Raw genomic sequence first — 14509 nt, 5'->3', positions numbered from 1 at the left:
TTTTTTTTTTTTTTTTTGGTACCAGGGATTGAACTTGGGTACTTGCGCTTGCAAGGCAGGCACCGAACCGCTGAGCTAAATCCCTGGCCCTAATGAGGTCTTTCTTTTAAAACAGAATATATTAGTGGTCAGAAAACAATAGCTACACAAAGGAATACTGCTTTTATTAAGTAAGTATGTATAGAGCCCTTTTATCTCAACATTTTAAAAGTCAGCCTGCAAACACATATACTTACTAGGATTGTATTTTCATAATGCCATACATTTTCCCATTAGTATACAATTGACTTGAACTTACAAAGCCATGTAATTTCCCAATAATGGAGTAAATACTAACAAACTGGGACCGTAGGTAAATCGGAGGAAACACAGCCAAGTCTCCTTTTCCAACAACCCCACATGGTCGCCTTAGCATCAGTCCTGCACTTGGATGACTTCTCATGTTCTTCCCTCTGTTTAACAGGTTGATTAGTATTCATAACCACAGTCCTGCTCTCCCAAATACCTCCAATCAGTAGTGTGTTCACAGTATCATTTGTAATTCTGACAGAAATGTAACTTTATATCAAATGTTGTAATCATATTTTAATAATAATATTATTATAACAATTACATCTTTTCAATTTAACCTTATAAAGTTAAATATACTTCAAGTGACATATCTTCATAATTTAATTTTGTAAACTCAAATTCACTACTTTATAAATTCTATGTGCTTTATTACTATTTGATAAAATGACAATGCCTCTAAACACGTGGGTGTGTATCATAATAGCAAAATTGATTGTAAATAGCATTTTGAATGAAAGGACAGATAGGACACCAACTTATATAATGGCATCTTCCTAGAAGCAAAAATAGTTCCTTTTAATTTTGTTCATTAAAACCATTAAGCTCCACAAATTTTGTGAGATGCATTTTATTAACTCTGGGATAAGAATGTTTTTAAGAAAGTCCAGTTGTTTACTTATCCTCTTCCTGCCCCCATAAACTTTCTAATCAAGAAATTTTAAGAAACCAAGCTGAATGAGTAAACAACAGTATTTGCTACAATTGTAGATGCTTAGCTTTCACTGTACAATATAAACACTCAATAAATGTATTCATCCATGTGTATGTATACTTCTTATAAATTTAATAATTTTATGTATTTCAAATATTGTAGTAATAGGTTCGCATTTTGAGGCAATCTGGTGAATTTTTGAGATATCTCACTGTATATGTGTATGTGTGTATATATATATATACATATATATATATATATATATATATATATGCTTAGAACAGCATGGGTTGAAGTATTGAGATTTTTTTTACCTCTTTTCTTTCTTCTCTAAGACAGATCCTGTTTTAGCTCTAGTGAACTATATTATTTTGTTCTTTTTATTTGTTTCCGTTTTTGTAACTTTATATAGGTAACTTAACAAAACATACTTATACTTTTCTTATGTTCCTGTAATATTATATATTGAATTTATGATAAATAGGAAGGCTTTCCAATTATATGTAACTATGAGTTTCATCTTCTTAAAATATACTGTGGTGAATAATTTTCTTGATATGTTTGATATAGACTTTGGAATTATTGCAGGAAACAGACATTGGCTTGATAATATTAACTATGAAATACAAAATATAAACAATAATGTAATAAAATCTCAATTTTTTCAGGGAGTGTTCAAAATGCAAAATGTCTCAAAGCATAATCCATTAAAAACTTCACTGATTTGGGAGATAATCCCAAATCTTTTATAATGTTTTAGTATCTTGTTATGTAAAGTCTTTACATAAATTGCTCACTAGATGATTGAAATTGGTACAAAAAAATTGTTTTCTTAAGTTGTTATGATTAGAGAAGAGGGATTTATCTTAGCAAATAAGTATTATACCAGACTTTTGAATTGTTTATACTAGTTGTGGAAACAGACTTTATGTGCTTTAATATTAAAAGTAATGTGTTATCTCTGATGGAAAAATAATGAGTGAGAATCATTTCAAAAACCATTCCAAAAAAATTGTCTAACTTCAATTCCTTTAGAATTTGAAAAGATTCTATGGCCAAATCTTGTTTAGTAAAAGCAACAACTTAATTTCAGGGAGAGAGAGAGAAAGAGAGAGATGGGGGATTGCCGATGAAGAGGATCAAATTTTTAATATTAAAATTAATCATTTAAAATGAATATAAATGCTAGCCTTTTTAAAAAGCATAGCGAAAATCACGCAAAACAAGGACATTAAATACTGTTTCTTTTTTTTAAACTCTAGTAATAAAAAATAGAAAGAATATGTAGAAATTTAATTCTTCATATGATACATAGAAGAGTCTGTGTTTTATTTTGGGATTTCTGTCATCCTAGGTATTTTGGAAATATTTGCTGTGTCTCAGGGGATTGTAGGAATACGAGGAGTTTTCAGCAACAAATTTTTAGCGATGTCAAAAAAAGGAAAACTCCATGCAAGTGTAAGTAGAACTACTTTATATCTGTTAAAGGTGTTCTGGAGCTTTTGCATTTGTAACACAGAATGAAGCTATTTTCCAAACCAGTAGATAAGACAGACACTTGCTGAGAGAGAGGGCAATTAAAAAAATTTTGTATGTACATATAACCAAAAGAATTGTTATATGTGTTTATAAGTAATTATTTAAATATTTTATTTACTCAAAAGATATTACAGTATCTGCAAGTTTTAAGGGTAAGTTCATTTGAAAATAGCCTTCTTAAAGCCAGAGTCCTTTTTTTTTTTTTCTTAGAAGGGCCCAAGTACAGGGAAGTAGCGTGGCAGTAAGATGCTACCTAAAATTTTAATTTACATGTGCATAGTGATGGTGTGTGTGTTTAGTAGATGAAGTTCTTGTTTAAATTTCCATGCTACTAACGATGTCAAAAATTAGATACAACATTTTCATAGTAACAGAGAGGGAAAAAAATTAGTAATGACAAGACCTTCCAGAAAGATATTTTACTTGACTTTGAGGAATTTTTATCGTGTATTTTTGGCCATCAAATTTCAATGAATTTCTAATACTATGAAGGCAAATTTTGCATTAAAAATTTTCAGACCATTTGTATATTTTATAATCAATTTACGAAGTATTTTTGTGTTTTGTTATGAAAATGCTGATTATCCATGAAGTATTAGAGCATTTTAAAGATAATATATATAGCTTAACTTTTCCATTTGTGGATTCTGTTTATTTGTATTAGAATGTATGCATGGCCCTGAAAAATGATTTGTGCTTTTTCAGAAGCATACTTTCTTTACATTTTAAATTTTAGAAAACAATTTGTCTTTAAAATTAGACCTTTAATATTTATTTCTTAATTCTAATTAATAAATTTCCAAATTATCTGCTTTCCAATTTTCACAGTATATTAGAAATTTTAATTGAGAATGCAATTACTTGACACTATGTGAGATTTTCACTTTGTATGCTTTTTATTTTTTTTCTTTTTATTGAGTTTATTGGTACAATCTAGGTATATAATACAGTTACATTCATCATTGGGATCCTGTACCTTTACATAGTAGGTCTTGATTCTCATTTTTTCCCCTTGTCCCTGCCCTCCCTTCACCCCTTCCTCCCCTCTCTGTTTACAAACACTTTATTTCCATTTTTTCATGTTCTCATATTTTTTCCTCTCCCTTATTACCTTTCCCCCACCCTTCCCACTTTCCCTACACCTTTAGCCCTTTACTTCCTATTTCACATTAGTAATTATCTCATTAGGATCCTGTGTACTATTATAGTTTTTCACACCAAAGAAACTTTTCGGTAGGTATTTAAGTTAAAGAAATCTCTGTATGAGCATTAAAAATAGGGAATCCTAAAATAAAACTAAAAAGGAAAGTAAAAGAGAAAAAGCCATGCTTTTGAAATACTCAGTGAGAATTGTACTTGATTTTATGTGTAAGACTTTTACAATTTTCCTTTTCTTAGCATCTACAAGTAATTTGTTAATAACTTTTGAAGGGCAAGGTAGAGTTGGAGCAATTTCTGTAATTATTTGAAGATTAAATGAATAATTTCTATAATACTTAGAAGAATATTTCATACATTGTAAGAGCTCAATAAATATTGCCTATTCTATTTAATAAGGTAACTATAATATAAATATGATAAACCGCTAATATGCCAGTTTACTAAAATGAATAGATATCTTTGTTAAACTTTTACTCATTCATTATAAGAATTATAAAATGATTTACCTATTTCATTTGCTCATCTGGCTGTTATGATATAGCAATTTGTGATATAATAATCTGTAAAACAATTGCTCAGATGAGCAATTGAAAATGATTGATTTTTCTATTTATTTGGTTTTAGGAACAAAATTTGCATCACCATGGAAAATAGAGATTTCACCTTTAAGAGTAATATTTGATTTTTTAAAATCCACATACAGATTATAAAATAATGAATAAACACATCTGAACAAAATAACTTCTCAGTCTACTTTAAGGTTGTAAAAGATTAAAAGAGCTTCAGAATCTATGCACCATAATATGTGAAGAAACTGTCTCTTATTGGTTTGCTTATTGTGTGTGAAAGTTTCAACTTTGAAAACATTCTGAACTATGCACCAGTACACATTAAAAAAAAAAAAAACAACAACAACAGATTAAATTCGGAGCAGCTTAAGGATAATTGCCACAGAAAGCGAAGTATTACAAATGGATGCCAATTAGAAAGGTCAAACTGAGAGGTTAGGGTACATAATTCCTCTGTCAAATGCAAGTAACAAATTTCTAGAAATTTGACCCAAATGTCTAAGGATGACGGCTGGAAATAGTGCAGATAATGCAAAAACCGCATCTGTTATTCTTTCTCATCTTGGCAGGCTAAAGTTATTTCATGGAATAATGACTTTTAAACAGGACAAAGCAAGTCTTGCTCTTGTCACTCACTGAAGCTCTTTGATATAAAAGTCATTCTGAGGACTTTGAGCTGAATTGGAGATAAAAAAATATTAAGCCCTATGATGATGGGGCTTCCTTTTAAACAAATCACGCAAGCCTACTTTCTCTTATCTTAGCTGCATTGGCACTTTTCTCTAGATGGAAACCTAATTAAATTATAAAATGATTTATTTTTAAAGCAGTTAAAGATTGTATTATATTGCAAAGAAGTTAGAGATTGTATTAATCCTAGCAACTATCAGTTTTATGCCCAGCTGGTTTCCTTCTTCTTTTCAGTTTCTAGTTAAGCATGTTGAAAAATTGTTCTTGTTACTTTAAATATAATTATTGGTCTAGTTTTGATTTTTACAAAATTACATCATCACCAAAAGGGCTAATAACTCATACTCTCAAGGTTAGATGTGGAACTTGGGATTTGCTTTCGAATTGTAGCAGCATTTAAAGAATGTCTTTAAGGTTCTAATCTGCAAAGTAAATGTGGAGTAGAAATATAGTCTAGACTTTTAAAGTAATATATATATATTATAATACATACATATATATATGGTATGTAATTTTAGGCAAACAAAATCCTTCACTGCATTGGGAAATATGCTTGGATAATTGTAGGCTTTCATCATGGTTTTTACAGTAACAATCAGAGTGTTAAAAATTGGTTACCAGTCAGGGATAATGTACTTTCATAGTTCTATAAAAGCTCTTTCACTCGTATTATCCCATTAGATAATGAGGTGAGGAAAGAGCCTGAGATATTAAATTATTTTCCTAAGGATACACAGTTTAACAAGTGATTGAACCAGAACTGTATCCGCTTAAAATTTTCTCTCTCTCTTCAAACACTATAATAATGGGTAGATAAAAGTTGACTTGAAAGAAACTGCTACATGTTGGAGCCAATTACATTGTTTTCACCTATGTAGAAGAGTTAATAAGTGCATGATTTAGTAATATTTCTATACAGTGTATAAAAGATTAATACTGTGGCACATTCTTAGACTATTTATAGGACTCTACTGGCTGAATAAGTCAGCAATTTAGATATATAGTTAAAGTTGCAAATTTCCTTCTAGTTGCCTTCCATACAGAACACTTTTTTTGTTCTGCTCCTTCTCCTCAAACCACTATTTTCTTCTGTCTCTGGAACTTGATTTTAGAGTCCATACCAAAGGGGAAGTGTCTGCCACAAAACTTAGCACAGACTTTTACAAATGTTGGTTATTCAGCTTGGTGATGTGTTGCTTAGAGAACCATTTTCAAGATGAACTATCCAAACACAAAAGATTTGCTTTGTTCATAGAAATCTTCACAAGATAGCAAACTGCAAGCTAAGAGCCATTAGATTGAGACAGCATTAATTTTGAGTTTGCTGAATCATAAGAGAAGTTTCAATTTAACTTCAGCTGTCTAGATATACTGGGCTCCTTGCTCTCTTTCAAGCCTGACATCTACATGCAGCCCTCTGTAAAACCTCTGGGATACTAAGAACACAATGTGGCTGAAATCCTACCATTCAGGGTTTCCCAGTATTCTTTGCAGGAGGAAGGTTTACAGTCTTCTTCTCCTAGAATATGTCAGGAATCAAGGAGAGTGAGAGGAGATAGTTACCTGGAGAACCAGGAGGGTTAGTCAGAGCCACCCCCATGGCCTCTACTGCCTTCTGTCTCAACACATTCCCATGCAGAGGTACTTGCAGAGATCAGGTGTTCTTCTCTGTCTGTCTCTGCCTCCCATCTGTTCCTGGTTCCCCAGGTTGGAAGTCCCTACTGAAAGTCCTGGATTTTGTTGAGGTGGGGCCGGATGGGAGAGTTAAAGTCCTACAGTGTGTGGTTGAGGACGCAGTTAGATCACTCAAGGCCAAATCCCACTCCACTACTTACCAACTGTGTCCTTTTATTTCATATTTATATTCCTTAATTTTTAATGATAAAAGGGGGGAAGTTACAGTAACCATGTATGGTTGATGATTGAGTGTTTTAGATGAGATGGTATTTATAAAGCACTTGGTAATGACCGGAGAGTATTTAGCACTTAATGTTTAAATGGATCTTCCTGAATTTGCTCTCTAGCAGCTGTTTGATGATCCTCAGTCCTTTTCTTTATGATTTTGGGGTCAGGCAGCTGTGACCCCTTAGTTATTTAGACAAGTTCCCAATCCTATTTGTCATTGACCTTTTTTCCCTTGGTTTAGACTTTTTGTTCATAACCATGGCATTTTCCTTTTTCTGGGAACCTGATTTGTAAAAGAATTCCCAAACTCTCACTCTTAAACATGGAAAGAGTGTACAAGGTCATAATCTTGTACTTTTCTTGCAGCCCTATAGCCCATCTTGTTTTTCCTTAAAAGTTGTAAACCCTAGGAAAGATGGTTATCACATTCTTTTATCTTTTCGTAAATTATGTAAGATACCAGCTTACCTATGTGGGTAAAGTATGTTAGCTTATTTTAAAAATCCAGAGAGAACCATGTGGTGGGATTATTTTTATTCCTCAGGGTTTTAGGGGATCATGTTTGGAAGGAAAGCTAATTGCAGAGTTTACGAAACAGGCATGGAATGTATGCTTGATCAGCCCTAAGCAAGGACTAGAACATACTTCTTTCCTGGTTTCAGAAGGTGCCAGCTGGCTGACCCTGAGGAGAGTCTGGACTGGACTTCCAGTGCTGGGGGCAGAGAGAGGAGGAGTCAGCAGCCCCTAAAGCTGGGCATGTTTGCTGAAAGGGGAAACGAAGGCTTGAGCAATACTTATCATCAGCTTTAAAAAAATAACCTATAAAACTCCACTGTGTCAGTCAAGAGTATGAGCTATATCAAGGCATCTGCACAAAAACTTACCTTAACCTTGAAGAACTTTCCATCTATAATCGTAAAATCAGTTGTCTAGTAATTCAAGCCATTGCATAGAGCTCTGCCTTTCTGATTTTAATACCCTTCCCTTAAGTTTTACAGTCTGGAAGACTGGCAAAAAGTCCGACTTTATTGAGGAAGTTTGGGTGTGATGAACTGACACACAGCCCAGATTTGTATGTCCTGAAGCACAGGATGGATGGAGTTACACTGCACTTATCGTTTATCAGTGTCATAACGGGACGGCTTAAAGCAAGAGTGTAAGAAATCCAGGGAGATGGCCTGCGTCTTTAGTAGTGTTATGGCAAGAGCTTTGTCCGGGAATCAAAAGACAAGTTCTAAGTCATGGGCCCAGTGTAGGCATTTGATAACTGGGTCTTAAAGAGGATCATTTTCCTTATTTCTCTGACTGAAAATCAGATAATTGTATCTGAATCTCATGGAGTTATTTATTGTAAGAGGTAAATAACCACAGGTGGAACTTGCTACAAAATTGCCTTCCATAGCCCAGCTTACAGAGCTAGTAAGGGCATCAGAACAAAAGCTTCTATCTGCTGCCATGTGTCTCTTAGTGTTTTTACCTTACCCACCTACCTACCTCAAATTTGCCTAGGATGCTGGGTGGTGATACGAGTTCAGATTCTGACTTCATACTTACTAAAACAATCCCTGGAGATGGGGAATCTGCTTATTAAACTGGCTCCCTAAGTAAATGTAAGGCAATTCACGAAGCTCGGAGAAGCAATCCTGTGGTTGATATTCCTCACCACATAACCAACATGTGTACTTCCTTGGCTCCTCAGCCGGAAGAACTGAGACACACAATGGACGGAGTGCAGTGTCCCACAGGGATTATAGCCCGAGCCCTCGGGGTTAGCATGGCAGGGGGACAACTGACCCACACGGAATGTGTGCAGTAAGGAGTGATGGGCGGCTCCTTTGGGTGCACACAGAGTAGCTGGGCTGTGGGGCCTGTCCTGGGGCCCTGTAGGGTAGAGCACCAAAAGGAGGCGTGGGAAACAAGCAGGTGTGAGGGATGCAAGCAGCAGGGGAACTTTGCTTAAGCACAGCTTGGGCAATACTTGTTTTTACTACAGTCCACAATAACTTTTTAATAACTTAGACTGAATTATTTCTTAGCTTCGTAAGTTTTTTTGTTTTTTTGGGATAAAGAGGCAAATCAAAGAAATCAAGGTGAAATAGAGAATTAAACTTGATTATGTATCTCACAAGCTTTAAGATTTATGTTCGCTTCCATGCACAGAATGTTCACTTCCATAGTTATACATAATGAGAATTGGTGTTTGTGTAACCTCTGTTCATTCTTTACAAGATCCCCAACCATCACAGATCACGCTATTTACTACAGAACAAAACCATGTTAAGAGATTTTCGGCAGTGTTTTTAAACAATATGGTTTCAGGGAGAATTTTTTATTTGGTTGAACTGATCCTCCATTTAATTTCAACTGCATAAGATTAATCTTTCTCACAATATTTCAGTTAATCTGAGTTTGCTTTCTTTGAACCGAACTTGACCTTTTTAAAACATCCATTGTTTAAAATGGATTTTTCATTGTGAGAAGAGGTGAGCAGAATCAAGACAGTATTTTCTGATGAAAAGTTCCTGTTTCACCAGCAGTGTGTTTCTTCTCCTCAGAATAATGTGGACTGTCAAGAAGCATAGCTTAACATGTTTTTTTATCTGTTTTGACAACTAGGAGTATACTAAACTATATAGTATTAGTTGATTTGAGCATTTCATTTTAATTTTGTGATCATGGCTTGTTGAAGGTAAGTTTTTTGACACTTTCAAGATAAGGGAGAGATAAAGAGAAAAATAGAGATAATATAAGTCATCGAAGAACATGGGCAGGACATCGAGTGGCCACCAGCCAAGTGCCTGGCATGTGTCACCATTAGTAAACAGTGAATAAATAATTAAAAAATACATTTGAAACAAAGAGATTTTTGGAAACATCTTGGTTTATTTTTTTGTTGTAGTGGCTGACAGTGGGAGGGCAGTGAAATGATGGGAGACATGATTTCAATCACTTAATTGAAACTTAATTCACCTCCTTACTTTACACCTGAATCACAGAAAAGTCTCTATGTCGACTTTATTTTTTCTAGGGAAATAACACCTTTTTTTTGTTTGTTTGCATGCTTTGCAAAGACAGAGCCTCACTACATAGTCTACATTGGCCCTAAGCTAGAGATCCTTGTGCCTCAGCCTCACAAGTGTTGGCATTACAAACATGTAACACCACACCCAAGTCCAAAATAATATATTTATAGCACTTTAAAAGTATACACTTTATTGAAGGTTTTCTAAGAATTCAAAGGACAGTTTAAACATGGAAATTATTCTCAACGTTTTATTAATCAAAATTGCCTAGTGTTAAAGAGGTATGTTCTCATCTATAGCTAAGACCTATGCTTCTTGATGAGCCTGCTTCTAAGCTGTCCTGTGCATGATGTTACATACAGAGTTGGGCTGCCTAGGGTCACTCATCTAAGCAAGGCTATAATACTAAGTGGAGCAGTTGATACTTTAGGAAGAAACTATATATTTGGGGTCAAGAAATTCACTGAAATGTTTGTTTCCAGTGATTCTCTTCCATCAGAGCTAGAATAATTTTTCAGACAAAACATTAAATTGGAAGTCAAGCAAGAAAGTCAAAACAGTCTGGCTGTCAGGAGTCTTGTAGGATTTGGAATGGCTGAGGGGCTTCATATATTGTGTATGTCCTCAGAACTCTGAACATTGCTGCTCCATAGGTCAGGTGGGTCCTTGAAAAACCTGCAGCCTGAATATCTGTCTCCTTCCAAGGCTCCTTTTAAGAAATAAATTCAGAATATGAATCTTGAGGAGGAAAGGAGAAAGAAAGGTATAACAATGGAGTGATTTTATGGGGTAAAGTATATGGATTTTCACACATGTGAGAAATTCTAAGATGCAACTGATACAGGTTTTTTATATGGTTGTGTGTGTGTGTGTGTATGTTTCTGTGTGAGCATGTGGGCTGATCAGCCATATCAATGGTAAAATGACATGTTCTTTATTTTCTTGGACAAAAGAAGGGGTAAGAAATGTTGAACAGTACAGAGCATTTTAAACACCTATGTACCAAAATGGGATAAAGCTATTGCTGCTAGTTTTGTGAAACAGAGGTAGAAGTCAAGCTATAGTATATTTATAAAGATTAAATGCATATAAAACACTTTTTGTATAATATATATAGTATGTATGTTATTAAGCTACATTTTTAAAAAATATTTTTTGTGCATATGTGTTGCTGGGAATTGAATGCAAGGCCTCACACATGCTAAGCAAATGGCATGTGTTCTAGCACGGAACTCCAGCTCCAGCTCCAGCCTCTGTTTTTCTTTCATTGAAATGTTTCATGCCATTCTACAATGCTTACTCTTTTATGCAGCTGGAAACATTCCAGATGGCTATAGAATTTGTTTTAAAATAAAACTTTGGTATTATCTAATTAAAGGAGAGAGTTCTTTAAGTGCTCAGCAGCTGTACATAAATCTATATTTAATTTGTAAGAAAGTCTTCAAAACAGGAAGAATAACTGTGCTTTTCAATACCGAAGTCACTATGGCCCCCTTAGCCCACACGTAGACTGGTAGGTTGTAGGACAGTGAGAGAAGAAAGTCACACACAGGGTGACACCGTTGTTCTTAGCCTGCTGGAGATCAAATCCAGACATCCACCTTATGAGTTGTGGAAGATTTGGATATATAGCTTCAAGGCTCCCAATGCAGAGCTTTATTGCACTTAAATGTAAATAACTTAGGTAAACTGTGCTGCTTTCAGTGCTCTGATACTGGCTGCCTTCTAATGCTATCAGTGCTTTGTACAAGCAATGGACCTATGTAAATTGCCTAGTGGTATGCAAGACTTTCAGGTAACAGCACTGTGATCTGTATTGAGAGAAGAGTTTCCTGTATTAGAAAAAGCAAAGAAAAGGGAGCCTTTAATCCAGTATAGAACATCTTGCCCAACACAGAAGTACACAGCCTTGAGAGTTTTTATAGATGAGGATGAAACTCTGGTTTTCCCAAGCCCAGGAATCCTATGAAATGAAGTTCCCTGCACTTGTGAAACCTGGTAGTCTCGAGTAGTGCAGGAACTCTTAATTCCTTAGGAGTTAAGGACTCCTTTGAGTTTATTGAAAGCTATAGATCTCTCCCAAAGAAAAATTATATGAATTCTTATAATAGCCCTGTGGGTATAAGATTTAAGGACAAGGAGCTGAAAGCTAAGAGTTTGCTTGCTTGGCAGAATGAGTATTTGGTAGCATTTCTGACCCACACGCTCATACTCCTCATCCTACCCTTTTTCTCCAAATTCCTCAATATGGCAAAACAAGCCCTTTCAGGGTGGTCCTGGCTCACTGTGTCATCTACCTCTTGTTCTTTCATTGATGTGTCCCAACTAGAAGTCACAGTGAACTACTTACAGGTATTCAAAGTATCCTGCTAATCGTCAAACACACTGTTTGTCCTCTCTAACATATCCAATATCATTTCACCTTTCTCCCTAATTACAGCAGTACTTGACTTCACTAATGTCAGATTTATTTAGGAAAGATTTTTTGTTCTCTTCCCTGCTATCTTTACCCCTTTAGATGCCTCTTTTCTCTGTTGTCATTGTATTTTCTGCATGCTGTTGTTTACAATTTCATTTATCATTCTACTCATGAATGATGTCTCCTGTCTGTTTCTCCATCATTCTGCGAGTCTGTGAGCACTTCTAGGCCAAATGTGTGTGTGTGTGTGTGTGTGTGTGTGTGTGTGTGTGTGTGTGTGTGCAAAAGGCGGTATGGCTGAAATGTTGCTAGTGTGAGTCTGGTGGTGTATTTTCTTCTTGGCCTCTAATGTACTCTCCCATATCCCATTTGTGAAGACATAGTTTTTCTGAAAGTACTCTAACATATGCATTATCAATAGGGCCATACACTCTTCTTCTCTCAGCAACATACGTTACACTGATCACATTGAAATATACATGCTTCTTCCAAAGAAATAATTTGACCCCATTTCTCAAAACTCAAGCTCATTTTTTACCCAGACATTTGTTTCTTCTTCATATAGTCCTATTTCTTTTCTTTGTGACTTACAAGGAAAAAAAGTTACACAAAAATATAACTGCAAAGTATTCAAAAATATCAACAGTATTTAAATGCATGACATTAAGAGTTTTAAAGGTTTGAATTAAGAGTTCCAATTATCATTTGTATATACATTGATATTACATCACTAAGCACAAAGATGAATAATGTCGGGATATAGAAGCCAAAATAGAAATTTTAACACAACTTTAAAAGAAGCAAATATGTCTGTATGCAAGGGAATGGAAGAGGAGGGCAAGGGATCAATGAAATTCTTGATTTGCCTTCTTGGTATGACTTCACATTTTACTATATGGTGAAAATATTACTACAATTTCATTTTCCTCTTCTTCTCCCTTGTAGGCCAAATTTACAGATGACTGCAAGTTCAGGGAGCGATTTCAAGAAAACAGCTATAATACCTATGCTTCAGCAATACACAGAACTGAAAAGACTGGGCGGGAGTGGTATGTGGCCCTGAATAAAAGAGGGAAAGCTAAACGAGGCTGCAGCCCACGGGTTAAACCGCAGCACGTCTCTACTCATTTTCTACCAAGATTCAAGCAGTCGGAACAGCCAGAACTGTCTTTCACTGTTACTATCCCTGAAAAAAAGAAGCCACCTAACCCTGTCAAGCCAAAGGTCCCCCTCTCTACACCTCGCAGAAGTCCCAGTACGGGGAAATACAGACTCAAGTTTCGCTTTGGATAATACTTGTGTTGGTCTTGGGAGAAACTATTCTTTTCCCTCAGGTGTTTCTACAGGTGTCTTCCAAGCTCTGAGGAAAAAATATCAGACATAGCTTCAGCTATACTTACATTGTCTGGAAGCCAGGTCATTTGTTTCAGTTTAACTGAAACAAAAATGTTTTTTGAAAGGAATGGAACTGGAATTCTTTGTACCAATCCAAGGAGCATACTGCTTCAGTTCAGAAACACACAAAGCCTTTTGCTTTATGCTTAGGGGATATTTAGAATTCTGCATTTTCAGAAAGTTAAATAGCCTGGACTTTGTATTTTTTGACTTTTATAGATCAACTCAAAAAATACATTATGCATTTTTATTTTTGGTTTCCAAAGAATATTTTGATGCAGATAAAATATTTTATTAACTTTTCTTTTTTTTTAAAGTACCTCTGCATTGAGCATATTTTCTTACTTTTCTTATTTCAATTAATATATTAGCAATCATTTTTTAATGCGTTTATGAATCATAAATGTCTTTATAGTTTATTTGTAATGTGTATTTCTTTTGCATTTTTAAATTCACTCCATTATTGTTGTTTTGGGTTTTTTTTTTTTAGTCATACCTCAGATAATTTGTTTAGTTCTACATTTTTAAATATTTAAATGTTCTTGCATAGCACCAAAGACTCAGCTTGAATTTGTGTGTATGAGTGTGCAAATTCATGAAGTGTGGAATCCTACCCTTTTAGTGGCTGGGTTGTACAGTTGTGGTGAAAAGTAAGGTGAAAATCTAAGGACATTTTGATGGAATTAAGAGTGGGAGATAAGAGTCACTTCTTGGCCTTTTGGCTAAGATCAAGTGAAGAGTGGGAGGTAAGGAGAAGGATTAGAGGTGAAAGTACATTAGGTTTGCAGCACTGATTGAGATTTAA

At 34.9% G+C, this 14509-nt stretch overlaps 1 protein-coding gene across 1 annotated transcript in view; it reads left to right on the top strand.

Annotated features, from left to right (window-relative positions):
- Fgf5 (fibroblast growth factor 5) overlaps nt 1–13760 on the top strand; it is a 19466-nt gene extending 5706 nt beyond the window's left edge. The window contains exons 2-3 of the mRNA XM_010628554.2: nt 2358–2461; nt 13255–13760. Of these exons, the coding sequence (XP_010626856.1) occupies nt 2358–2461; nt 13255–13602 (452 nt within the window). The 3' untranslated portion in view covers nt 13603–13760. The remainder of the gene's footprint in view (nt 1–2357; nt 2462–13254) is intronic.
- The last annotated feature ends 749 nt before the right edge of the window (nt 13761–14509 follow it).

Source organism: Fukomys damarensis, unplaced genomic scaffold, assembly GCF_012274545.1.
Source record: "Fukomys damarensis isolate Sample0158 unplaced genomic scaffold, DMR_v1.0_HiC HiC_scaffold_32, whole genome shotgun sequence".
NCBI lineage: Eukaryota > Metazoa > Chordata > Mammalia > Rodentia > Bathyergidae > Fukomys > Fukomys damarensis.
Note: the sequence above shows the minus strand (reverse complement) of the source record. Positions and strands in the feature narration are given on the sequence as shown.